At 43.0% G+C, this 26,161-nt stretch overlaps 1 protein-coding gene across 3 annotated transcripts in view; it reads left to right on the top strand.

The window, feature by feature from the left end:
- The first annotated feature begins 5,450 nt into the window (after positions 1-5,450).
- Positions 5,451-26,161, top strand: part of RNF38 (ring finger protein 38) — a 128,113-nt gene continuing 107,402 nt past the window's right edge. For 2 of the 3 annotated variants that reach the window (XR_012627210.1, XM_074857044.1), the window contains exon 1: positions 5,451-5,939. Coding sequence is in view for 1 of the 3 variants with exons in the window: in XM_074857044.1 (XP_074713145.1) it covers positions 5,771-5,939 (169 nt within the window). In the remaining 2 variants the exon portion in view is untranslated. The remainder of the gene's footprint in view (positions 5,940-26,161) is intronic. The other variant, XM_074857058.1, reaches the window with a different exon arrangement.

The following is a 26,161-nucleotide window of genomic DNA, read 5'->3' on the forward strand; positions in this document are numbered from 1 at the left end:
AATATTTAGGATGTAAGAAGTGGAAGAGAATGTGTCAACTACATAGCAATTGCATCTCACTGTGCTTCATCCTTTGAGAGGAAGTAGGTTCAACTTCCACTTCCAAAACAACTCTGGTGACTAGAAAGGCAGGCAACAGTCCATGCAGAGCGGCCAGCTTTTAGACAGTGGGTAGAAAAGCAAGAGGAAAGTACCCACTGTGATAGCATGTGGGATTAAGACTGTATGTTGCTTTGATGTATTTATTTGAGGGGCAAGCCATGCTTTAGAAAGGGTTTGCAAGAAAGCATGGACAGCTCTAGTCTGGTTGCTTTCCCAGCCTCCCAGCTCTCTTGGCACTGTTGCCAAACCCTGTGCTCCCACTGTACTTGTGCATGAAGCCTACTGGTCAAGACAGCTTGTGTGAGGCAGTTTCTCTGCTTCTCTCTTGAGGTAGAAACCACTTTTATCGTGCTTTGAGGCTGCTAATATGAAGAGCTTTGAACCTTGACTTCGGCATGGTCTTCCCACTGGTTTAAGCTGCCTTGTAGGCAACTGACTCCTGTTTTAGCCCCTGTAGGTCAACAGAGAGTGGCAGCAGAGTGTGCACTCTGCTGCACCAGGGTGTGGGTGTCTGTATTATGCCAGGGCAGTGAATTCACTCCAGCCCTTAACTTAGGTCACACTGGTCACTGAGTTTCCTCTGCTAATCAGTATAGTTCCTTCAGGAAGGTGAAGTCCGACAGGAAGGATGGCTCAGCCCTCTGAGACCCTTTTATCTGAAGCAGAGACAGTGACGAATGGGAAGATCTGTAAAATTTTCTCAAAAGGGTTTTGACTTTGAATGTGCATCATAGAATCATCACAGCCACGTCAGTCATTTTGCCTTTATGAGTGGTGATCTGCTTTATCACTTCATGGTTATTGGTGAACGGTCATTAGTTCAGCACTTCTGATGTTCCCAGGCACTGTCAGGGAGGGCAGTGTTCCAAGGTCATTCTCCATCCTGAGGTGAAGTTTAAACAGAGGGAGATGATGTGTATTCAGGCAGCATCAAACTTGAGACATGGGATATGAGGTCTGCCACCAAGATGCCATGTCTCTAAGGGCAAATCATTGCACTTTTCCATGCCTTTGCTTCCCTTCTTCCTCTTTCTTCTGCATATTTAGACTGAAAGATTTTCAGGGATATGGACATGTTTGTACAGCACCTAACATAATGGGGTCTTGCAGTCGACTGAATTTTCTTTAGGCTGTCACACTGCAAATGCAAAGGAAGAGAACCCAGAGCATCTGACATACCTTTGTCTCTGAGGTCTACCATTTAGGGTATTTCCCTATTGCACCATTTCATTTGCACCATCAGAGTCACTCTGAATGCTAAAGTGTTTCTGCTCTCTCTGTGTTCAGTTATTGGTAAAGTTCATGAAGGGTGACACACTGGTAGTGGTGATAAGACAGAAGGTAACAAGTATGTCATGCAAGAACTGTCAACAATACAGCCAGTTCTTGGCATGCACAAAGCCCTTCTCATTTCACATACATTCCTTGTGCCTGTTGATGTACAAATAAGCAATTGTGCATGTTCTTCAGCTATGATGTGTGCTTAGCTTCATGATTTTTCTTCTCTGCTCACTGAGCTTTGCCTAGGGTGAGGTATTTGCAACTCAAATGGAAGCTACAGCAGAGTATAGCAATGACTACTTGAGAACTGGGAGCCCACCAACAGTGCAACTTCAAAGTAAATAAATGCTGGGATGGAGTATGAAGAAGGAAATCAGAAGACCCATCTTAAAGCTCCAAGATTTCTGTGTGCAGTCTGAGGAAAATGTTATTTTATTGCAGGAATAGAGGACATGAATATATTTTCATGCATGTCCTGGTTTAACCAGGATAGGGTTAAGTTTCCCCAGCAGTGGGGGAGGGAGCTCTAGCCGGGTTATTCAGATACCATGCCGATGTCACATCTCCTGGCGCAGGAGCGCGGTGCACACGTGGTTTTGTACATCTGCTCCTCTCACTGCTGTATTTGGTAGCTATTTTGCTCTGTTCATTGCTATCACTATTACTGTTATTGTTATTGCTGTTGTTTGTTGTGTTGCTATTGCATTGTTGTATTAAACCTTTCCTTATTTCAGTCTTGGGGCTTTGTATTTCACTCCCTTTGTGGGGGAGGGGCAGCGGCCCGTGGTCTCAGACCCCGGCAGGGGCTAAACCACCACAACGCATTACAAATGCTAATGTTTGTTTCCTGAGAGATGTGTCCTACCTTCTGCCTTTTGCATTTCCCATTCTTCAGTGAGGTCGGCAATGTCCCAGTAGTGGCTTCAACAGACTTGCTCTAGTCCCTGTAGATCCAGTACTTAGCCAGATGCTAAACCAGTGATTCCTGGAGGAGTCCTGTGTCCAGTGACTCCTACAGGACAAACATAGCATCTGGCAGGACTGGCCTCCAACTTAAAAATGGCAATTTAGGCTACCCCTGCAGTAGGCAGCAGGCAGTTGCAGATGTGGAAAATGCAGCAGTCATGAAGTTGGTGTCAGTGGAAATATCTTGTACACCACCTGTAGTGTTGCACTCAACAATGAGAGTTTTAAGTCCTGTTGATTTCATGTCTTTCTCAACTACTTAAAAGACAAATTAATGTCTGGAGGAAGCTGGATATGCATTTTCTCCACAAGAAATCTGCAGGTGAACATGTTTATTTGCCTGTGGAGTAAAGAAAACATTTTTAAAATATGCATATCAGCTTTTTGTTGAGAAAGGTATCCTTTTAAAAAATCTGACACAACTCCCTGCTGAATTAGTTCTTTCAACTCACTACCATCTTGTCAATCTTACTTGCAGTAGATTTTTTCTGTGTGTCCCTCTTATAATCAGGCATTTCAGCAGCACTGAGTGGGGCAAAACAGAGATAGTGAAAGATTCAGGGTAAAAATCATCTGATTGCAGAGTCTGGTTTACACAAAGCCTTAAACACCACTTCAAATGTTACCAGCTTTTAAGAGATGCCTTGGGCACAGGGGAGGTTTAACTTGTTCATTTTTTTAATGAAACAATATATCTGTATCTATCTCTTGTAATGATATTATTTTGGAAGGGCTTGATTTAAATTTAGAACCAACAGGAAAATGGAACTCCTCAGCTCCAGAAGTAAATGAAGTACAATGCACTGGAACTGTCAGTTCAATGGACTGGACACTGTTATGTGTCTTTAAGACTGCTGACCCATATTGCACAGAAAAAGCCTTCCTGAACTTCCAGATAGACTGTAGTCTGCAGTGCATGCTAGATGAATAGATGAAGTAGCTTCATACTCCAAAAATATCTTTTGTTTGCTTATTTCTGGAAGACAATCTAGGTGCAAAAAAGTTAGAAAGATTGTCTTAGTTGAAGGACTGATGCTATTTTCACACCTTTCCCTGTAGTATAAAATCCTTCAGTATTCAGATCTGCAGTTTTGGAGGGTTCACAAAAAAGGAATACTGTGCCACAATGCAGTCTTATGCAATATCTTCAGTATGGGAGTAGTTTTAAAGCAACTTCCCCACAGGAAGTGAGTGAAAAATGAATCATCATAAAGCAATAGTGGCTCTGTTCATCTTTTTCTGCTATCTGCGTATTGCCTGGAGCTTCATGCAGTCTGCATGTGCTTGTCCTACAGCAGCAATCTGAAAGAAGTGTAGACACCTTGGAAAGGCAAAGCAGAACACGTGATGAGAAAGTACTTCAGACCCTTGTGCTCCACAGGACCACAAGATAGGAGCTGGTGAAGTTGTTTCCTGATTCGGGGATGGAGACATCAGGGGTCAGCTCTGTGAAGTTTAAGCAAACAAATCAAGAAAGGCTTTGAATGGCCTTATGTAACAGCTGGGACACATGGATCATGGCAGCAGCAGGCTACATCTCCCAGAGGTTCTAGCTTTCTGGGGAGTCATGGTCACATTTTCCCACACTAGGTGAAAATCTCAATCACATGACATGAAGGAGTGAGGGAAAAGAGTGGCACAGTGGAGTAATGCTGGCAAAGGCATGATTTGCGGAAACCTTTCCCACTCACAGCACTGCACAGGAGAAGATGTAAATTTCGCTAAGTAGTGATTTTTCATTGGTTATGTATGTATCAATTTTCCCATTACTTTACTCTGTCTGAAAACCAAACCCAGCTGGATTGGCTCAGCAAACACAGCTGTTTACTTCAACCCAGAGGTGCATGCACACGTGCACAGAGACACATTCATCACTTTAAGAGAAACCCTTAGTTGCATTCCTGGTATCTTCTCACACAAAGGGATTAAATCATGCAAACTGAATAATGCTTATCTGACAACAAAGCAATAAACTGTTATTCCTGTGACAAATTAAGCTTACTGACATCTCTGGGTTTTTTGCATAAACCGGCAGTTTGCCCCTGCACCGTGAGCGGCCTGTATCAACCGCGCCCCGCTGACGCCTTCCAAGCTGACGGCAGCGTGAGGCAGTCGCTGATCCCCACACGTGCCTGTACGGGACGGCTCCGCCTGGGCACCCCTCATCGCCCGGCATCAGCGCAGAAAGCTTCTCTCTGTGCGAGTAGCAGTCCCGCCCCGCCCGAAGCAGTCCTCTCCTGGGCCGCCGCTGCGCAGCGTGCACGCGCCACCGGTGCCGAGCGCAGCCCCTGCAATCGCCCGGCCGGCCAATCGATCGCAGCCTTTCCCCCCCCCGCCCCCACCGTGCGGTCGCCGCCACCGGAGTACCGTGCCGCTTCGCTGGGCATGGGGAGGGGGACGCGAAGCAGAGGGCGGGCGTCTCGCCCGCCGCGGGAGTGACGAGGTTCCTGAAGACCAGAAAGGGAAAGGGCCCGCGGCGGCGCCCGTGCCCAGAGGCCCGCAGAGACGGAACACGACACAGGGCGAGGATGATTCCAGGCTCTGCGCGCAGGGTCTACTCGGGGCGGGCTGAGGCTCGCTGGGCCCCGGCGATCGCGGCGCGGGCCCCATTCCCCCTCCCCCGCCCGGCCGAAGGGACGGCGGGGACATCACCACAATAAAAGGGCGGCAGGCTGCCGCGCCTGTGTGCTCTCCGCGGGTCGTCGCATCTTGCGGCAGCGCTGTTGCGATCGACCTCGGGGAGGCGCCGGACCGCCGGCGGCGAGCTGAACGCTCCCGCCCGCCGGGCTGGCACAGGGCGGACGGAGGGAGGAAGCAGGCGGGGAGACTTCCTCCTCCTCGGCAGCCGGGCGGCTGCGGCGGTAGCTTCTCCCCGGGAGCAGCCGACACGGCTCGACATCGGCCTCCGCTGCCCGGTTAAGGGCTGCGCCCCAGCTGGAGGCTCCCCACGTCGCCCATGCCGTCTGCGTGCCCCCATTGGCGGTCCTGACCGCTCCTCCGTCCCCGTAGCGGGGCTGCTCTCGCGAAGGCGGGCGCCGCTGATTGGCCGGGGCGCGGAGCGATGCCGGTCGCCGCTCGCTCAGCGCCCCGCGGGGCGCAGTCCGACACCTGCTTCCTCGGCCCCACCCGCCGGCGGGACCGCGGCGCCGCTCGGTGCGGCGAGGAGAGCGGCGGCGAGCGACCACAGCTCCTCCGCCAGGCCAGCGAGGCGGTCCGGCCCGGCAGATGGGTGGCTTCTTCCGCCGCCCCCTTCCTGCCTTCCCTCTCCTCCTCCCCTCCGCCGCCCCCCGCCTCCTCTGCTGCCTCCTCCCCCGCTGCTGAGGCCGCAGCCGCCGCCTCCACCTCCCCTTCGGCTGCCTGCCTCCTCCCGGCACCCCCAAGGACCCGCGCTCGCTCTCGCTCCGGCTTCCCCGGACTCGCCATGAGCGGCGGTGCCGCTCGCTTACCGCCGCCCCCCACCCTCTGCCCGCTGCCACCGCCCCTCCACGGGCCGAGCCTGCCGGAGTCGGCAGTGCGAAGCCAGGGCCGGGCTAGCCCTGCCGGTCACGGCGCACCCCGCGCCGTCCTGGGCGCCAGAGGCCCGCCACCAGGTGAGCGGGAAAGGGGCCCCGGGGGAGGGGGAGTAGTTCCGGGCGTCCCACTCCCGCTCGGCAACGCAGCCGGACCGGAGGGCCGCGAAGTTGTCCTCCGCAACGCCCGGAGTGGCGGCCGTCCCGGGGGGCTCGTCCCCAGGTGGGTGGCGGGCAGCGGGATGAGACAGAGAAGAAACTCCCGCCGGTCACAGCACAGTGTGAGGCAAGTCGCGGCGGCTGCTGACAGGCCATGTGTCCCCGGCCAGCCACGGGGTGCTTGGGGCCCCCTGCCCATCGGTGTCGGGCTCGGCGATGGCTTTTTCCTCACCGTTTGGGATGCGGTGTTGTGAAGCGCAGGCGGCCCGCGGTACTGGCACTGGCGGTCCTACCGCTGCTAGCGCTTCCCTGCCCTGCACCCCCGTCTGTCGGCCACCGGTGCAGTCGGAGGGGTTGCGTTGCGCTGGGCGTTGGTGCTTGCTCACCCTCGCGGCGGTGGTGGCCGTGTGTTATGCGAGGTGCCCTCGGCAGCGCCGGGGCCTGGCCGGCCCAGCCCGCCCTCCCTTCTCCCTGCAGCGGCCGCCGGGGCTGCAGGGGCGCCCGCTGTGCCGCTCTCCTGAAAGGTTTGGGGGCTGTGTGTCCGTGTGCGCGCCCGTGTCCGAATCAGGAGCTGCCCCTCGCAGCGGGCTGCCGCTATCTGTGGGAATCCACGGTTTACAGTGGCAGGTTATCTTACGTTCCTGCGTGTAGTTCCAAAATGCTTTGAAAGTCAGACTGCCTCTGTGGGATCCCCGGCTGAGTGCCTCTGGGGCCCTCAACAGCTGCTCCTTAAACATGTTCTCCTTCAGTTTTCTGTTAGAAACATCCAACAGCAGGGTCTCTCTGAGGAGCTGGTTTTGGGCATGTGGTTCACTCAACCTGGAGCTATGGTGTTTTCAGGACTGAGGTCCCAACATCTGGGTCGATGTGCTTATCGTCAAACGCCAGAGCTGCTTCCAAGACTACACTGGAGTTTCCCATATGGTTAAATTTAAACGAATGTCTATGTGGTTTCAGCACTGGGACCTTAGATGTTTTCCTAAGCTGTTGTTTGTGAACGGCAGCAAGAATGGAACTGTTTATGTATATATGAAGTTAGTAATTAGAAAGTGGTGTGGGAGAATGACAGAAAACCGGACATCATTCTTTGGGTCTGGAAGGTGAAGAAATGAGGTATCTAATTAGTCTTTTCCTAGAATGTATTTTTAGAGGTGCTCCTATCTCCGGGACTTGGGTGATTTACAAGTGTATTCAGTATGGGTGTTTTACACTGACAGAAATCTTGCTCTGAAATGAAGTAGGTTTTATAGACAAGTTCCTCTTGAAATTTGTGGTTGACAGCATATTAAAGGATTCCCATGTGGAAAGTTGAGGAAGAACTCGAATTTTTACCTTTGAATTCTATTACATTATAATACATTTTAATATATACATTATAATACCGAATAGATTTTCCTTTGTGCTGAGGCCACAAAGCACATGGGGAAGATCAGTCACTCCTGTCTAGCTATTTGGGCCTTCCAAATAAAATACATAGGAGAAAAATATTCTTCCAATATAGGTGATCTGGACATGGACATTTCACCTGATGAAACTGTATTTCAACTTTTTGTTTTAAAATTGCTTGGACATTCTTGGTGTAGATGGTAAGGTTATCTTAAAGCCTGATCTCAAAACCTCTCCTAACCTTCCTATGGTCTTAATAATCTGATAGATGAATTGACTTATTATGCTGCTATTGGGAGATGAACCCTTAATTTGGAAAATCTTGGTGGAGAAAAGAACTTAAACCCTTATCATATAATGAATTCATCGCAGGCCTAGTGTACAAAGACCTTACTGTTGGATGCTGAGCTTTTTTTTCTCTGAAAAGGGACAGGGCTTTTTTGGTTTGTCCTGAAGTTTTGATATTCACTAGCACAGATCCTGTGCCTAGAAGTCCTGTGCTGAAATAGTCAGAACCAGCTTGTTCAAAAGAGCTCTTGCAGATTTCCAAGTTAAATGATTAAGTTTTACAATATACTTAAGTCACGGTATCAAGTGAATGTTTGTTGTTAGTCGTGATCTCAAAAATACATAAAATGTTTTCATGTTGTATGATCTCTGATTCATCTTCTAATTTTGAGATAACGTGTCATAATTTACAGACAAATCCAGGATATTTCTGGATTGGGGATGAGAATTTGTTTTTTTTTTTTCTCCAAAGGGAAAGGCTCTTCTGACTTTATCTAAGTCTACCAGTTTCATTCAAATATTTGCCACCAGAGGAAAAAATTAAGCATCAAACTGGCATCAGGGCTCAACTTGGATTATTTTGCTGAGCATCCTCTTGGTCATGCTCTTGAAAGGGTCTTCTCCTGGTGGTCCTAATACATTAACTTTTGATAAAAAACTCTACCATGATTTGGTCTTCAAACATTAGGGGTTAGTGAAATTCCTGTAGTTTACAAGCAGAGTTGAGAGAATGTTTACTATTTCCCCCAGTAGAAAAACATTTAGTGAAGGCTGCTGCTTCTTTTTGTTGTTGTTGTTTCTTCTGTATTCTTCTCCCAAACAGCATGTGTCAACAGAAGGGAAAGTCTCCTTTCATGGCTGTCAGATTAGTGAAAGAATATTGGCCTAGAAAATACTGCACTGAAGAGCTGATTCTTTGATTCATTCAGGAAATTGGTCCTGATCTTAAGAGGCATTTCACCTTCCATACAGCTTTGCTGCCGCTGGTGTACGTGCCACTCCTCAGTGAAAAAGAGAAACCCACCTAGAGGCAAAGTTATCAGCTAGGAAAAGAAAAGTGTGTCCGTAGTGGAAATTCTTAGACCTTTTCAGCTTCACTTTTTTTGTAAGGTCTATATTAACATTCTCAGGTTTTGCAGCACTTGGAAAGATGGTTTTGAAAGTTGCAGTGTACTTAAGATACTGCTGTGATGTCAATAGCAGCTTTTCTCTTGAACATCTTTGTTATGCATATCAGCTTTTTGTATGTCGTCTGGTAAACTTTGCTAAATTTAATTAATATTGCTTGTTCTCCTTATGTTGCAAAGTCTTCAGTTAGAATAGCTTTAAAACTAAAATTATTAAGATGCACATGAGGCTAAGTCCTATCAGAAAATACTGTTAAGAGGAGTAATGGGAGGTGCTTATTTAGGCAGATAACTAGGCACCTGCTAAGTCTTTCAGTTTGGAGAAGCTGAAACTGCTGATGAGAGCATCAGTGCCAGTTTTCAAACATGCATAACTGCAGTGTGGAGAGGATGGACTTGCTTGTAAAGACAGTACTAATGTGTTGATTAAGTGCAGTAGAAAACTGAATTTATAGTGATTCTGCCTAATGCTATATATGCTAAGCGATTGTAATAAAAGTACTAAAACTCCTTGTTATGTTCATATAGACACATGTAATTTTTTGTGCCGTTAGCAGTTGTGCATAGTTAAGCCATCTATGTGTGGTTTTGTTAAACTGGAAAGCAGTTACTGTGGCTTTGCAGTGAGTGTCATACTTAATTCTGGCATGCCTGGAGATAGATGTGAATTTTCTGATTTATGTCACTGTGATGCCTTCACAGTTTTATATGTAAAATAAAGCAAGATAGATAACTTCTTAGTAAGAACAAGTGAAGCACATTCAGTATGTAGATGATTTTCAGGAGTTGTGATTGATATTGATAGATTAAAAAGAAACAAAAAAACTGCAAACTAGTATTGCCACACCTTTATTTGAATTTGGTTGAAGTGTGATGTTCGTAAGTAAAGAAGTGGCTTGGTGGTGGTACTTGGTTAGAATTACCACAGTATTGTAAACCTGTTACTGTGCATGTTTGCTGGGTAGAGCTAATCTGTCTTGGACACTAGATTGTAATTACTTTTAGTATTATAGAATTATTTATTATAGTGTTGGTGTATTGGTTTTGGTAGTTTTGAATTATAAAGAAGATACAAGGCTTTTTTACCTAAGTAGTTGTGCTCTGAAAAGATTCTAGTAATCATGGAATGAATGTTAGCAGACATACATTGAATAAATTTATTTCAAGAAGTTAGTTATAACAGAAATGAGTTGCATAATTATGGGATTAATTTGGGAAATAAATGCAAATGTACTTAACAATTGTCTTCAGATACTGTACATTTGTTTTAAGTCATTCTCTGTGACTATCACTTTACTTTTTATTTCACTTTGACTTTCTTTGCTAAATTAATATGTAGTGCTTACATGAACTGGAAATGATAATGGCCTGAAATTGTTCTATGCCATAACTGTTTGAAGTTATTTTGGAGGTATGCTTTTTAGGTGACAGCACCAACCAGCTCAAGTGAATGCTAGCAAATATTGATATTTTCCCCCCGATGTAAGTATTTAAAGACGGTGCAAGACTGAGGTAAATGTATTTTAAGGAAAATTAATAAAATAAAGCAAATATGCAGATCTTTTAATTGTAGTTCTTGTAGTATGAACATCTTCATACTTGCATGTTTCAAATGTAAAATATGCAGGAGCACATTTGAAAAATGAAAAATTCCAAATTGTCTCTGCTAATTTCAGTTTAATAATAACAAAAAGACCAGAGCTAAGCATTTAATTTTGAAATGCACACTCTGCTTTGCAACATCTGCTTATGAAATAATCTGAATTATCCTTTTGGTCTAATCCATCAAGGTACTTACTGATTGTTGTCAATCTCAGTTGGTTCAAACTGGATGATCTACTGGAACTGATGCTTCAGCAGTTAGAAGGACTGTGACTTTGGGCTGCTACACAGAAAGACATCATACAGAGCTGCAGTGTAGCTGGCAACTGATTTGGTCTGTAAACTCACTGGTCTTTTGTTAGCTACAAAACTTGTAGCCTTGGGTAAAAGTTCTTAACTGCCTGGAAAATGGGGGAAAGATTAATTTTCATTAAGAGAGAAAGTGTTAGATGTGTTGATTTTTCTACTGGTGTCACTCCACAGGCATTAGTGAAGATGGCATAGATTTTCAGCTGAAAAGCAATTTATGTCTGACATCTTGCACAGTTTTTCGTTAGAGTTTGTCTGGTTTTGAAACTGATGGTCTCATCTCAGTTAAAGTAACTAATAAGAGATAATTGATGATGCAGTGTGCAGTACAGTCTCAGTTCAAAGAAAAAAAATGTCACAAAAAATTACAGGTATACATATATATATGTGTGTGTGTGTATTAGCTTTGTTCATGTCCTAACAGTTACATGTGCTATTTGAGCCTTGAGCTATTTCTTCCCAAGATGAAATTTCTACAGAAAAAATGTTAGGCAGCAGAGCAGATTTTGTGCTCTCACTGCTTCATACTTTCACAGCTTCACCTGTTCTTTCAGATGGAAGTAAAGACTGAAAAGTCGACGCTCTTCTCAACATAGTTTGAGAAGTTTGTTTGCCTTATCACAAAAAGGTTAAAATGAGAAATTGCCTTAAATAATATTAATAAACATGATAGTGAACATTGTAAAATCTTGGAAAAGCTGTGCTCAATTGAAAAATAAAGTGGGGTTTTTTTCTTGACTTTTTATATTTCGTTTTGCTGCTTTTTTTCACCCACAATTTATCTTGGCAAAATGAAATCCACACATGCACAGAATCTTTTTGACCTGTGGTTTTTTTCCTGAAAAAAATAGGCTTTAATTCTTTTTCGACCAATAGCATTGCAGCTTTTTTCTTGGATCTTGGACCTGAGGTATTTTAACTGGTCTGTCATATGGTATCTGCTTCATATCAGAAGTTCAGATGGATATGAGTCATCTAAACATAAGAGTTGTCAGTGTTAATGTGATGCAAGATGTGGGTGGAATAACAAGAAGGTAGAGTACCAAAATGTCAGAGATCATCTTAGGAAGATTGCAGTGGGAGCTCCCTTTGCAAGAATATTCTAATGTGATAGTGCCGCTTTCTCCCACCTTGTTTTTCTGTGTTTTGTTTGGTTTGTCTGGGGTTTTTTGGTGCTTTTTTTTTTTTTTTTTTAACACCTTCTGGTTGCATTCTTCTATGCTTGTTCTGAACTATTTTTTTCTTCTTTCTGTATGTGAAGTATAGTAAATGCTTGTTTGTTAGAATTCCCTGAATGAGGAAGAGAATCTCCATTCTTGAGGGGAAAAATACTGTTGTTCTTGCACTCTGTCAGTGACTTGAAATAGTTTCCTTCTGGACATTACTTGATGTGTAATGTAGAGTAAAGAATGCATACCTCGCTTTATTTAGGGAAAGATGCAGGAAGTGCTTTTTGAAATGGTAAGCTATAGGTATTTTCAGAATACACATTGTATAGCGTTTTTGTCTTCTGAGCTTCTCAAATGCACACGCGTGCTCCAAATGTTCATTCTTAAAAACAGTCTTCCCTAGATCTTGCTCTGGTCAGAGCCTGTCATCCCAGCTCTAAGCTCCTGGGTTGCTGTTGCCATTATCACTGGCATCATGCTTAGGTTGAACCTCTGCATCCTCCTTCTCATGCAAGTCCTTTGCAGCTATGATGTATGAAAAAGTAACATCTGTGATCAGTCTCTTGGTGGTAAAGTGTCAAGATGTTTATCTGATTTCCTTTGTATTGACTGGGGTTCTTCATCTGCACACATTATCTGTGTTGCTTGCTGCATTGTCCAGAAGCTGTTGTGGTTTCCTTGGACATGGGCTGTCATAATAACCAGCTTTCAGTAAAACATTGTAGAATTTCAGAGCTTACAATTCTAAGCATTTGGTCAACAGCTTCTGGAACAATCCCAAATGGGAAACAATAATCTTGAAGAAGACATACTCTATCACTTCAATTAAAAAAAAATCAGAAAAGCTTACTTAAGACTTTTATTGAATTTTGGTTCTTTTGTGTAATGTACACAACTGTGTTGCACAAGGGTATGCAGCCAGTATCATAAAGAATATTACACTGTTAAAGGGTGTTTATGATTGTTTTCGATATCCCTTATGAATAAGGGAATTGTACTTTTTCCTGTAATACTACTGATTTGTGCTCCAGGGCACACTTTTTTTGGAAGGAGGACAGGAGAAAGGTTGTTATTTATGTCATTTTCTGCCAGCCTGTATATTGAGGAGTAAAGTAGGAATTTTGTGAATCTTTTTAAAATACTTCATAATCTGCATACCTGGAAAATGGCCTGTTAGGAGGACTCCCCTTAATTGCGAAAAGCCATATGCAGTATTTGTTTGCATGACTTCTGTTTGTATGAGAGCCTGAGGAGTGGCTATTAAACCACAGAGTATGGCCAGTTATGTTAACTGTGATATAGAACATTTGGGTCTGTTGAAGAATACATGAACAGCACCAGTGCTGTATGACTGAACCTGCACCAAGGAACTGCAACATACAGTTTGAAAACATTTGCTGCATGTTTTTTCAGCCCAGCTGAAAGTTGTACTCTCTTTATCTTTTGCTGCTTTGCACCTGGCATACATTCAGGTTCCAGAGTGAAAGCATTAGCGATTTACATTTATTCTCTGCTTGGATTCTTGCTCTGCAAAGATTTGTTGTTTTAGGCCCATGGATACTTCTGCTTTCATTAAGAGCATGGGCAAAAGTTTGCAGGATCTGAATTATGATGTTTTTTTTTTTTCCTCAGGTACAGTTGACATTTTATTTTTTTATTCCCCTTAAAAACATCTTTATTTGCCTGTTTTTAGTGTGTGCTGGCTTTCTGTATAGATCTTCTGCAAGGCATCACATTTTTCCTGTTTGTAAGTTGATATGGCAGCAAGCCAAGGAGGAGTAAGCAGTAGCTTTTGGAAATAATTTTTGTGCAGATTTAGTGGTAGGTTATTGAGCCTTTTGGCCGAGAAACCCCAGGGAGTCTGTGATCCTTGTGGTTTGTGTGTGTTTTTAAGCAAGATTACATAAAGTGTTTATAATTTGATTTGAAAATTGCTTTTGCAGGTGATTTTGGAGGTTGGATACAGGTTAGAATTTAGAGCAGTTTCAGAAATTCCTTTATGATTTTTGTCAGCTTGGGAGTGAAGGCTTTTAGCCGCTGATGTGAGAAAGGTGTTCAAAATTAAGAAGTCTGTGACTGTGCTTGTAAAGAAGTAAAGCGGTGAACTGTGGTACATGCTTCAGTGGCATATTCCAAGGAAGTGGGAAGTCAAGATTCTTCATAAGTTGTTGAGTTGGACTGAAAAAGTGAGGGAGACACACCCAAAAAATATTCCTTTCTTCATTAAAACTTAATTTCGTGTAGTAGTCTCTTGTGCCCGTAGGATCTTCCACTTGCTGACTCTGTAATATATTGATTCGTCATCCCTGATGCTAAACCACAGAAGTGTGTATATTAATCCCGGTTTAAACCAGTAATCTGCAGCAGTTTTGGATTAATGAAGTGTTAAATGGATTTATTTTTCTCTTCCTAATTTTAAATTGGTCTAAGGGTGGGAAAATTTGTTCATCCTGAATGACCCTGAGTTTGGTGGTTGGGTCAGTTGCATTCTGAAACCTGCACTGGAGTTCTCAGGAGAAAATGTTTAGCCAGTCTGTAAATTCATAATATGCTGGTTAGCTTCTAGTCTGGAAAAATAGGTATTTTCTCTTTTCTTTTTTTTTGGGGTGGGGGGGGGTGGGGTAGGGGAAGGGGAGGAGGGAGTGGGTCTTAAATCTTACTGATCCTGCTTTTATGCAGTGAGGTACAAAAAATACCAATAATGAAGAATTTGAACATTGAGGAAAAATAAAGGATTTGTTGCATTTTGGCTGCTTTTTTAAAAAGGGGATAGTGAACATGGGAAATTAGGGAAGAACTATGAAAGTGGTCAATATGGTAAAAATGCTATGATGGTGTCACCTTACAAACTTGAAAAAAAACATACTATTACTGAACAACATATCTCTAGTGGAATAGTGGTCCTCCAGCTATTTCACAGATTATGCCGTACTGTGGGGACTAGCCAGTGTGCTGGAGGGCAGGTGTGCTCTTCAGAGGAACTTTGACAGCTTGGAGAACTGGGGACCTCATAGCATTCAGCAAAGGCAAATGCAGAGTCTTGCCCTGAGGCAGAATAACTGTGTGCAGATAGTCAGGCTGGGGGCTGAATGGGTGGGTAGCAGCTTTGCTGAAAAGGCAGATACTGACTTAGTGGAGTGAGCTCTCTTGAGGATACCAGGATGCTGTAGAGGCTGGAGCATGTGACCTATGAGGAGAGGTGGAGGGCACAGCCTGGTGAAGAGATGTCTCAGGGGAGATGTCAGTGCCCTCTACCCTTCTCTCATGGGAGGAGGCAGGAAAAATAGAGCCAAACTCTTGTATACTGGTAGGGCAAGAGGCTGGGAATAGGTCTCAGGCTGGAACACATGAATTTCTGTTCAGATATTAGGAAGAATTTTTTTCATCCTGGAGGTGGTCAAGTACTGGAGCAGAGAACTGGAGACATTATGGAATTTACAACTTTGGAGATATTAAAAACTTAGCCAGACAAGGCACTGGATAGCCTGCTCTAATTGGCCTGGTCTGAGCAGGGGGATTGGATTAAGTGACCTCCAGCAGTCTTTCTCAACCTGAATAACTGTGTGATGCTGTAGTGGGCATGTTACCTGTGTCTCGGGGATGCCTGCTTCAGTCACTGTAAATAGAGAAGTAACAGTAATTTGGGAGTGTAAAGTTGGCAGATGGTCAGAAGTGATGGTGAAAACTCAATTTGCTTAGGCATACGAGTGTCACCTGTCTTGTGAGATTTTTTTTTTCCCTCAACTTTGATATTTTCACCATGATAACCTTAACATGCTTCCTCCCCACACACCCCAAACTACCTTTTGCGATGGATATTTTGTGTATAAATGCTTTTGGGTAAAACATCAATAGCTGTTTGTATTTAAAGGGATGCTGAAAGCAGAACTAAGTTTCTGCCTCTCAGTCCTTCCTCCTAACTTACTTGCTGGTTTATATACAAGCAGTCTGTTTTCTTCTGGAAGACAAAAGAGTGCACGTAAAATTTTTTTTTCTTTTTCAGTCTTAAGAGGTGTGGGAGATGTTGAGTCTTGTCTTTGCTGTCATACTTGGTACACTTTCACAGAAGGTGCCAGATAAATAAATTGAGAGATGTGTTGTCCAGTAACGGGAGAGTTTTTTCCAAGCTTGTAGGGTATGTGAGTAAAATATGTACAAAGAGACAAAAAATATAAAAGATATTCACTGCTGTATTTTTGTCTTTTTCTGTTGGTCTTTACCTAACCAATATTTATGATGTGAGCATATCTACTAGAGCATAAATCTTCTACAGTATTTTTAAGGAAAAAGGGTAGAAACAAGAATTCAGTCTATAACATAAAATACAAGTATAGCAGAAAGTAGGCAAAGAGAGAAAAACTGTGGTATATGACCTCCTCAGATTGCCTACCAGTGTAAATGTGAAGTTGGCGTTCTATGTAAAGCTGTCATGCTTGTTCTTTTAGTCCTGTTTCTGTGTAAATAGCTTCTGAGTTGAGGGAGGCTTTTTCATTTCTTAAAAATAATTGTAAGAAATCAGTGGTTAAGCAGCAGGTAAATCAGTCTGCCCTCTGAAGAAAACACTATGAAGGGAGCTGATGCTGTTCTGTTTGGCTTACTGACCCATGGAGTTAGGTAGTTGCTGGGCCCTTAAGCAGTGATTTGCTTCCAAACAGATGCAGTGTATGGTCTCTCTTACAGGGACACAAGAAAGAATGGAGGGCGTCAAGGACTAGAGAAGCCAAAGGAGTTGCAGGGAATGCGAATTGTAAGGATTTGGAGGGGAACTGGGGTATTGCAGGGAAGGAACATAAAAATGCAGAACAAAAATCCATGAAAACCAGTTTTCATTAATTCTGCTACTCATGTAACTACTGATATCTTTTGAGGATCACTCTTAAAACATCTATATCATAAAAGAGAATATGCTAAGTAAACAAGTTTCCAAATTGTTATGGACTTGTTTAATGTGAATTAACCAAAGTATCATCTCTATCTCTTGGTAACCAGCTACACAGAAGCTGTGTGGCAAGGCAGGTAGTGAGGCCAAAAGAGGATACCAGAATTTTCTGGAGTTCCTGAGTCGCCAGTTAAGTTGTGGCAAAAGTGGCCTTAAAGCATTTTATAGTAAAGACTTGTGCCATTTATTTCATTTATTATTCTTTAACATTATGTTTCTGTGTTAGGTCAAGTGTTTGTTTCCTATCATTTTCTGGATGCTGCATTTTCTGTTTGGGACTGATGTCCCAGAGAGACAAATAGTAGCTTAGTTTTCCCTTACCTTTTGTGTTCCTCCCTTTTTTGCCACTTTACCCTTTTGGTTTTTTTCCTCAAGTTTAATAGTGAGAAAAAGAGAAGTGGCAGAGAAGTCTTAATAGTCTGCATCAGAAGGGAAAACATAGGAAATCATTCTATCATTTTACAAGGCCATAGGAGAGCTTTGTTTTCAAGGAACCATGTCTAGTTTTGGAGGTCTTCTAAGTGTCTAGGGATTTTCAGATTAAGGCAGGTTGTCCAGCAAAGAGATACCAAAATGATTGCCTATGGACTATTTTTAATTTTGATCTTCTAAAGATCTTGAATTTATACAGTTTGGAGAAGAAATGCTGGCTATGGTTTATTGCATCTCTGTAGAGGGTGGGCCTAGAATAACCACTGTAGACAGCAAGAGGTGAAAACACTTAAATACTGCTTAGGACAGTTGGGATGAGTGTTGTTGAATGTGTGCTGACATGCTTTGGTATTTATTATCTAGCATCTTTGGAGTTACTGGTTAGGATTTGTCTGTGCTAGAAAGTTATGCTGTGCTAACTTAATCAGCTAAAGTGGCAAAGATGGTCTAGTGACTTTGAATTCCTCATTCTGGGAGAATTTTTGTTGTTTTGAGAAACAAGGGTAAGTCATCAATAAGAGCATTTTCGTCTGATAATCTATTGTTCTTAGGTTATAAACACAGTGCATCTGGAGAATCGCTGCTTACCAATACACTTGCCTGTTCTCTTAGGTAGACCACCAGCTCACAAATGCTTGAAATTCAAAGTTTCTAACAGTTATGTTGTTACTGAAAAAAAATTTCCAGTCATGTTGGGGGCTCATGTGGTGCTGTTTTGGAGTGCTTCAGCCTCCTTGTCCTGGCCGTCCATTTGATAAAGTTGACATGATTTCCTACAAAACATCTGTGTTTTATGCCTTTATCTTGCTTCTTCTAACTTTTGCTGTTTTGATTTTGTTGTTCCTTGTGTTCAAAATTGTGCCCTCTCTCAGCTCATTTGACAAGTCATGCTGGAGCTGCTTAGATTGACCTCATGGCTTTCCAGGCTTTTTCCTTGCTTTTGCTACCTCTCAACCCAATTAAGCTTGGTTGTTGTTGAAGGAAGAAATTTCAAAGTGTAATAAAAATACTTTGGTGGGCTGAGTGTCTTGCAGATTGTTATGTTCATCATTCTTTTGGCCACTGGAACTGTTTATGTTATCACAGAAGCAGTGGCATCAAAATGGGTGAGCTATCACGTAGCCTTAGGAGAGGGGAAACCAGGACCTGTAGGTATCTGTTCTCCAGGGCTGTCCAGAGGTCTTGATGAAAAATCGAGGTTGTGACTTGTCAGATACCCATCTTCATTTCAGTGAGGTTGAAGAAACACTTCTGGGAGACACATTTCTGGGATGTGAAAGTGATTCTGAGCTCTGGTAAACAAAACACTATGTTGTTCCAACTGCCTGGATTTCCTCTGAGGAATTTGTATGAACACTGACAAAACTGGGCTTAGAACTTTTTTTTATGGTGTTAACAAGGAAACTTTTGCATGTGAAGCAAACTGCTATTGTTAAGAATTTATGACTCTCAAGAAGGGGAAGTGGATCTTGATTGGTCTATATATAAAAAAGAAATGTGGCAGTCTGATCTCTGGTTATGTCTGAACTCCTGGAGTTTTGCTTTGGATATGGCATATTTTGTGTTGCAAAAACTTGGGTAGTGAGAGCTTAAATTCTAAGTTTACTTACCCAGGCAATGCAGCTGTTACTTTCCAGAAAACACTGTGAAACAGAGCAGATGCAAGCAGGTTTTCAGGAGCAGATTTGGTCTACTGTTTCCAGAACTGTAGGCATAATTCTCATCATCAACCACTAATACTCATGCTTCGACTTTGCAAATCAAGTATCATGAAAACAGAATTGATCTGTAATCTATTGGTCTGTGTTTGTTGATTTCACTGTTTATGCCTATATTAAAGGAGGCATATGTGCTCTTGTACTGTGAGGTCTGTATTTGGAAAGGGGTAGGCAAGAGACATTATTTCTGTTGGCTTCCATTACTATAGAGAGGCTACTAGAAGGCTTCATTTCACCTTTGGGGATGACCCAGAGGCTGTTGAAGTAGGAGCAGCCCTGAGAAAAGGGTAGTTTGCTGAAACAGAGATGGATACCTTAAAAGTCACAAGGTTGTTGTTCATTAAAGGTCTCCTTTAATTTACATTTGTGTTGAATATTCTCTATTTTCCCACTTGCTGTTATTACTGTTATTAGCATACTGATGCTCTTAAAGAAGAGTTGGGAGTTCAAAACATGCACAACTGGTGATAAATCCAGTGTCTTGGGTTCTAACTCTTTTTTGCCTTGCATATTCTCAGTTGTTCATTTGCTGCTAGAGACCCCATGCATGTGGAAATGGTCACAGGCAGTCTCCTGAACTTACATACCTCAATATCTGAAACAGGTACCTCTGTGTCTCTTAAAAAGATCTACAGTTTAATAGCGGTCACATTCATTGACTTCTGATCGCCTCTGTGTATTATTTAAGGTATAAAAAGAGGTACTGCTGAGGAGGAAACTGGCTCCACAGCATCCTAGATTTATGTGTTGAATGCATTGTAAACTTTATGGGGTTCTTCTGTGAAACTTGTCTACAATATATAACTCTACTAGCTAATGACTTGCTATTGGGGCTGGCTGACCTGGCTACTTAGATACTTCTCTTCCAGGTCTACACGCTGCTTCATGAGATCTTCAACTGAAATATGCCTAAAAGTAAACTAAACTATACATATGTTTTTCAACCTGTATATATACACTGTGTGTAAATCTGAGAGCCCTCTGTTCTGGACTGGATAGAGGTATGCCTTCATTAAAAGCAAAAGCTAACACATTCAGTTGTATGAAGATACTGGTAATAGCAGTCCCCATCAGAAGGAGTTGGTCACTTAAAATGACTGTATAGGCTGGGTATAATTGCAGTAAGTTGTCCTCTTCATCAAAGTTGTCATGTATCTAATAGAATTTGAACTCAGATGGGCATTTTTGCTGTTAAGTTGTTAGATGAACAACTGGAAACTGCTGAGCTAGGTGAATATGTCACAGGTACTGGCTGACGTGCATCTGTGTTGCTGCTTTTGCTTTCAGATGTTACCATGAGTATCAGTTGGAGCACAAGGAGCTATGGTAATAGGAATGTTTGGGAGAGCTGGGTCTTGTTTACTTGAGAAAGGTAAGAGTGTGATGGGATTGTGAGAACTCCTGATGGAACAGAGTGAAAGTGGGTGATAACTAGCCAGGAAAGACCACCAGGAAATAAGATACCTTACAAAGTTCAAAGAAAAGAATATTGGAAGTTGAAAATTGGCAACTACAGAGAAGGAAACACTAGGAAATCCATTAGAAAGAAAAGTGAGCTGATTACTTCTGTATCCTGTTACTGAATTAGACATGAAGAAAATTCCAGAGTGCAGTTTGTGCAGAACATATAAAATTAGAAACAGTGGAAACTAAAATGACATCTTGTGGAGAAAGAAGGTTATCATGTTGTGGTGAAATAACTTTGGCTGGACTCCAGGTGCCCACCAAGCTGTTCTATCACTCTCCTTCCTCAAATGGACAGGAGAGAGAAAATACGACAAAAAACTTGATGGTCAAGTTAAGAACAGGCACATCACTCGGTGTGTACGGTCACAAGAAAAACAGACTCGGCTTGGGGAAATTAATTTAATTCATTGCCAATCAAAAGAGTAGAATAGTGAGAAATACAAACAAATCTTAAAACACCTTCCTGTCATCCTTTTTCTCAGGCTTAACTTCACTACAGACTTCTCTATTTCCTCCTCCCAAATGGTGCAGGGGGATGGGGAACAGGGGATGTGGTCGATTCTTTACATGTTGTCTCTGCCGCTCCTTCCTCCTCACGCTCTTCCCCTGCTTCAGCATGGGGTTCCTCCCATGGGAGACAGTCCTCCATGAACTTCTCCAACTTGAGTCCTTCCCATGGGCTGGAGTTCTTCACAAACTGCTCCATGGGACTTTTCCACAGGGTACAGTCCTTCAGGAATGGACTGCTACGGTGTGGATCCCCTGTGAGGCCACAGGTCCTGCCAGAAGACCTGCAGCAGTGTGGGCTCCTCTCCATGGGGCCACAGGCCCTGCCAGGAACCTGCTCCAGCACAGGCACTCCATGGAGTGACAGCCTCCTCCCATCTACCTGCTGTGGCATGGGGTCCTCCACAGGCTGCAGGGTAGATATTTGCTCCACTGTGGACCTCCATGGGCTGCAGGGGGACAACCTGCTTCATCATGATCTTCACTGTGGTCTACAGCTCTGCTCTGATGCCTGGACCACCTCCTCCCCCTCCTTCTTCACTGACCTTGGTGGCTGCAGAGTTGCTTCTCTCACTTTTCTCTCTTGGCTGCTGTTGTGCAACAGTTTTTCCTCCCTTCTTAAATATGTTATCACAGTGGCACTACCACCGTCACTGATGGACTTAGCTTTGACCAGCATCAGGTCTGTCTTGGAGCCAGCTGGCACTGGCTCTGTTGGGCATAGGATAGGCTCGTGTCTTCTCACAGAAGCCCCCAGCTTCAAAAACTTTGCCATGTAAACCCAGTACAGGATGGTGTGGAGCAAAGAGATCTGGAATTATTTGCATAGATAACCAGTTCAGACAAATGTTGCCTATCTGTATGTGCTTATCTCTCCTTTGACTACACAAGGAATTTGAGCTTGTAATTTTGTGACAACTGCAAGACAGGTGCTTGAAGAAGGAGACATAACTACTTTCCATAGGGTGTCCTGTGGCAAGATGAGGTGTATGAAGAGCCAGGTGAAAAAGCCAATGTAGGAGAGTAGAGTCAATTCAGCACCTTTTGTTATTTTGTGTGTGATTACTTGTGGCTTAAGTAGTTTGCTGCCTAGAAAAGTTCTACAGCTGAAAAGGGTAATGTAGTTGACCCCAAAGACAGGTTTTTCTGGTTTCCTCATCTATGGCTTGCATCTAAAATTGAAAACAAGATGCACAGCAGCCATTATTTTGAATAAAGAAATGTGTATATACAGAAGGATCTAGATAAAGGCTAGATAAATCCTACTGATGTTCTCTAGATTACTTGCTGGTCAGAACTCTTAGAATGGGGGAAAGTCTGGAATTGTAAAGAAAATAAAATTACCAAAGTCAAAATGAAATGCTAAACCTTTTGATGTGGAGAGAGATTGGTATATTGTGTCTTTTGCTTGGCTTTTGGGGGATTTCAGATTTTTAACTTTAGCCAGAAGGCTTCCAGAAAGTTGTGGTGTTTTTGTGGTGGTGTTGCTTTTTTTAATTTTTTTTTTTTTCCACACAGCAGAGAGAAAGCAACTGCAAGACTAACAATGATGCAGAAATAATCCAGCTATATAAATGGAATGTAAACAATAGTGTTCAGACTGATCTGTGATTTGCAGTAAAATTACTTATGAGTGACTTGTTGCTCTGTCATTTGATAAAATTGCTGTACTTTGTTTTTTTGTAAATGCAGTACCTACATTTTTGTGTGTATTTTTGCAAGAATCTTTTAAATGGATTACATCTGCCTAATACCTATCTTGTGGTCAATGGCAGCGATGTTCAGAGTAAACTTCAGAAAGCAGTCACATCCATCACAAGGACAGAGGAAGCTTTGTTATGTATTTTCATATAAGGACAGAGGTCAGCAAGGTTGTTGGCAGAAATAAAGAGTAATAAACTTGAGTTCTAATCAGTGAAACCATGTCTCTGGAAGAATGCATGGGGTTTATGAGTAAGGAGGAAAGGAAAATGGCTTCTGTCTTATAAGGACTTATAAGGAAGTGCTCCTTTCTGAGTAGATTTGGTTTGCATATCAAGAAGAAATGATTAGGCACCCTTGTATTTGTATGGATCAGTTGATGTTGCTCTAGGTGACCCATTTTGTATTTTGTACTATGGTGAAAATTGGCCCATTTTAAGCCTTTTCAAAGTGCTGTGACTTATCCAAGGCATCAGTATTGTTTGAAGAAAATTTTACAACATATGTCTGAAGGGATCAATTTTTCACTGGAATGAGTGCTTGTGTGACCTTTTCTTGAACTCTTAGGTAGGTGGTCCCTCCAGGAAGCTATTACCATGATGACACACAGTCTTTTCAGTGTAAAGAACACCATCTGCATCCACTGCTAGGAGTGTTTCAGTATGGGGCAGTCTCTTTCTGTGTATTGACTGTGAGGCTGTGGGACCTTTGTGGCAAAACAGGGGAGGAAGGTGAAATCAGGACATGCTGCAAGAGCTGATTTGGTTTGTGGGGTTTTTTTTTTGAGTGTTTGGCATTGGTTGCATAAAGGCAGATAAGGACAACTTTGGTCTTTTCAGAGTTCATAAAGCATTTGGTTTGTGTGTGTGTCTGTGTTTTCTCTAGTTCATGTCATGAAGCTCTGAATCGGACATCCATTTGATAGCTTTATTATCTATCTAGAAACAGTATAAAGAATGTCCTAAACACTAACTGTATTTCTAAGGTCATAACTTCATGCATGCTTAAGCTTCAGCTAGAGTAGCAGAAAAAGCTGCCTATTATCACCTGGCTTCTGACCACCTTTCTCCTAAGTTGTATAAATGAACTGCTGCAATTTAACACTAGCATTAGGTGTTAACTGAGGTAAATCCCTTGTCCAGGTTCACTGTGCGTTTTTACAGATACATACCTAGAGTATGTGGGAGCTGGAAGTGTTTCCCTCAGTGACAGTGCTGTACTAATGGGATCAAGAAATGAAAGCAAAGAGGTTGCAACCATTTCTTTTCAATATGCAGAGTAACTTCTAGGTGATGTTTGTTTCACCCTCTCTTCATCCATTGTACCTGTTTGGTAGATTGCTAGGAGCACTGAGTAACAGGGAGGGCTGCTAGCTACTACAATGTTGAATGTAGAGATCTTTTTATTTTTTCAATAATCTGAAAGATTATTTGCTGTAACTAGTAATTTATTTTGATAGTCTTTAGGGGCCTGTTAGGACATACAGATTAAATTTTGGGCAGACCCACACAGTAAACAAATGCTTTGTAAAAGTAAATAGTGATGGCATTGATTTATTTATATTTTTGGCTGTTAAAAAAATTCCCCATGTGGAGATAATGATAGAGATAGCATCAATGATGAAGGAATATATACTTGGGAACTTGGGAAGAGGAAGAAAGAGAATAACTTTGTATTTCAGGAAGAAAAGGTTTTATTTTGTGTTGCGGGCAGATCTACAGTAATGCTAAGTGAACGAAAAATTTCACAGATGCAGTGGCCTTGATGTGCAGCTATTTCTTTGAACTTTACCTTCATTTATGTGATTCAGTTTGTTCACGAATCAAAAAGAATAGCTTGGTTTCCACTCTGTACCTGCAATTTTGAGTAATCCTCACTATTCAAGAGACTGAAGCTAGAGGCCACTCATTTTGGGTAGTGATCCTTCCCACCTAACTCTCAATACTATTGCAAAGCATAAACCTGCAGGCTGGTGAATGCCAATCTCAGATGCTGAATGTAATTTTTACCAGGCTCTGTTGTACAGTTTGCTCATGTAGCCCCAGTGCTTTCCTCCTGTACTTACAGTACTAGTACACGCGTACTTTTGTGCTTTTTGCCTCATGTTTGATGTGCGCTGACAAATATAATGTAAACTGTGTTCGAGGCATATGATGAATATTAGATAGCTGTTCTTTCTTAACAAGTAAAAAAGGGAAAACCTGAATCACCCTTACCACCCAAAAGTATGTTACCGTTTCACAGAAGTGTACTAACCCTGTCATACAGAACTAAAACATCTGACTACACTTTTCCAGCTGAACTGTTCATTAGAAACATTTTAGCATCACAGTTATTTTGAACTTAAGAGTTCATTCTCATAAGCTTTGTAGTATGGTTGCCAGTATTGGAGAGAAACAGTTTCCTATAAAAACTGGGAGTTTCCCATCGTACGATGAGCGTTCTGTTATGAAAATAGTGTGGAAGACATTGGCAGTTAGACAAGTGAGTATCTGTGTCTAGAAATCCAGAGCATAGGTTAGTCATTTGAGTCTAGGAGGACTAACATTAAATGGCTTACTGAAACAGGCTGCTGATAGTACTTGAGTTACAAGATCTGGATTGTGGTTTACTCTCTCAAAGTAGCTCTTGAAATGACATCATCATAATTTAAGCCCAGAGGGCAGCTGAACACCACACAGCCGCTCACTCACTCACTCCTTCCCCCTCAGCAATGGTGAGGAGAATGTACAACAAAAGGGTCAGGAATCAAGATAAGGACAGAGAGGAATGACTCACCCATTATGGTCACAGGCAAAAGATAGACTCCTTAGGTGTAGAAAAAGAACATCAATATAATTTAACCATCACCACCACCACCATTTAATTTTCCAGTCAAACAGAGTAGGACAGTGAGAAATATAACCACATCTTAAAAACACCTTCCCCTCACCCCTCCCTTCTTTCTGGACTCAGCCTTGGTCGTGATTTCTCTACCTCCTCCCCTCCTACAGTGCAGGGAGGCAGGGAATGGGGTCTGTGGTCAGTTCATCACCTGTTGTCTCTGTCGCTCCTTCCTCCTCAAGAAGTAGGACTCCTCATGCTCTTCCCTGCTCCAGTGTGGGGTCCCTCTCATGGGAGACAGTCCTCCATGAACTTTCTCAGACATGAGTCCTTCCCACGGTCTGCAGTTCTTCGTGGGCTGCTTCAGCATGAGTCCCTTCCATGGGCTGCAGTCCTCCCAGCAACAGTCTGCTCCAGCACAAGCTTCCCTCAGAGTCCTGGCCTTCCTCAGGTGCAGCCACCTGCTCCATTGTGGGGTCCTCCATGGGCTGCAGGTGGGCATCTGCTCCACCATGGACCTCCTACATGAATTGCAGGGGGACAGCCTACCCTTTCACCACAGGCTGCAGGGGAGTTTCCCCTCTAGTGCACCTCCCTACCTTTCTTCAGCTGACTTCAGTGTTTGCATAGGTATTTCCTTCACCATTCCTCCTCCTCTCAGGTTTCTCTTCCTAAA

Source organism: Strix uralensis, chromosome Z, assembly GCF_047716275.1.
Source record: "Strix uralensis isolate ZFMK-TIS-50842 chromosome Z, bStrUra1, whole genome shotgun sequence".
Classification (NCBI taxonomy): domain Eukaryota; kingdom Metazoa; phylum Chordata; class Aves; order Strigiformes; family Strigidae; genus Strix; species Strix uralensis.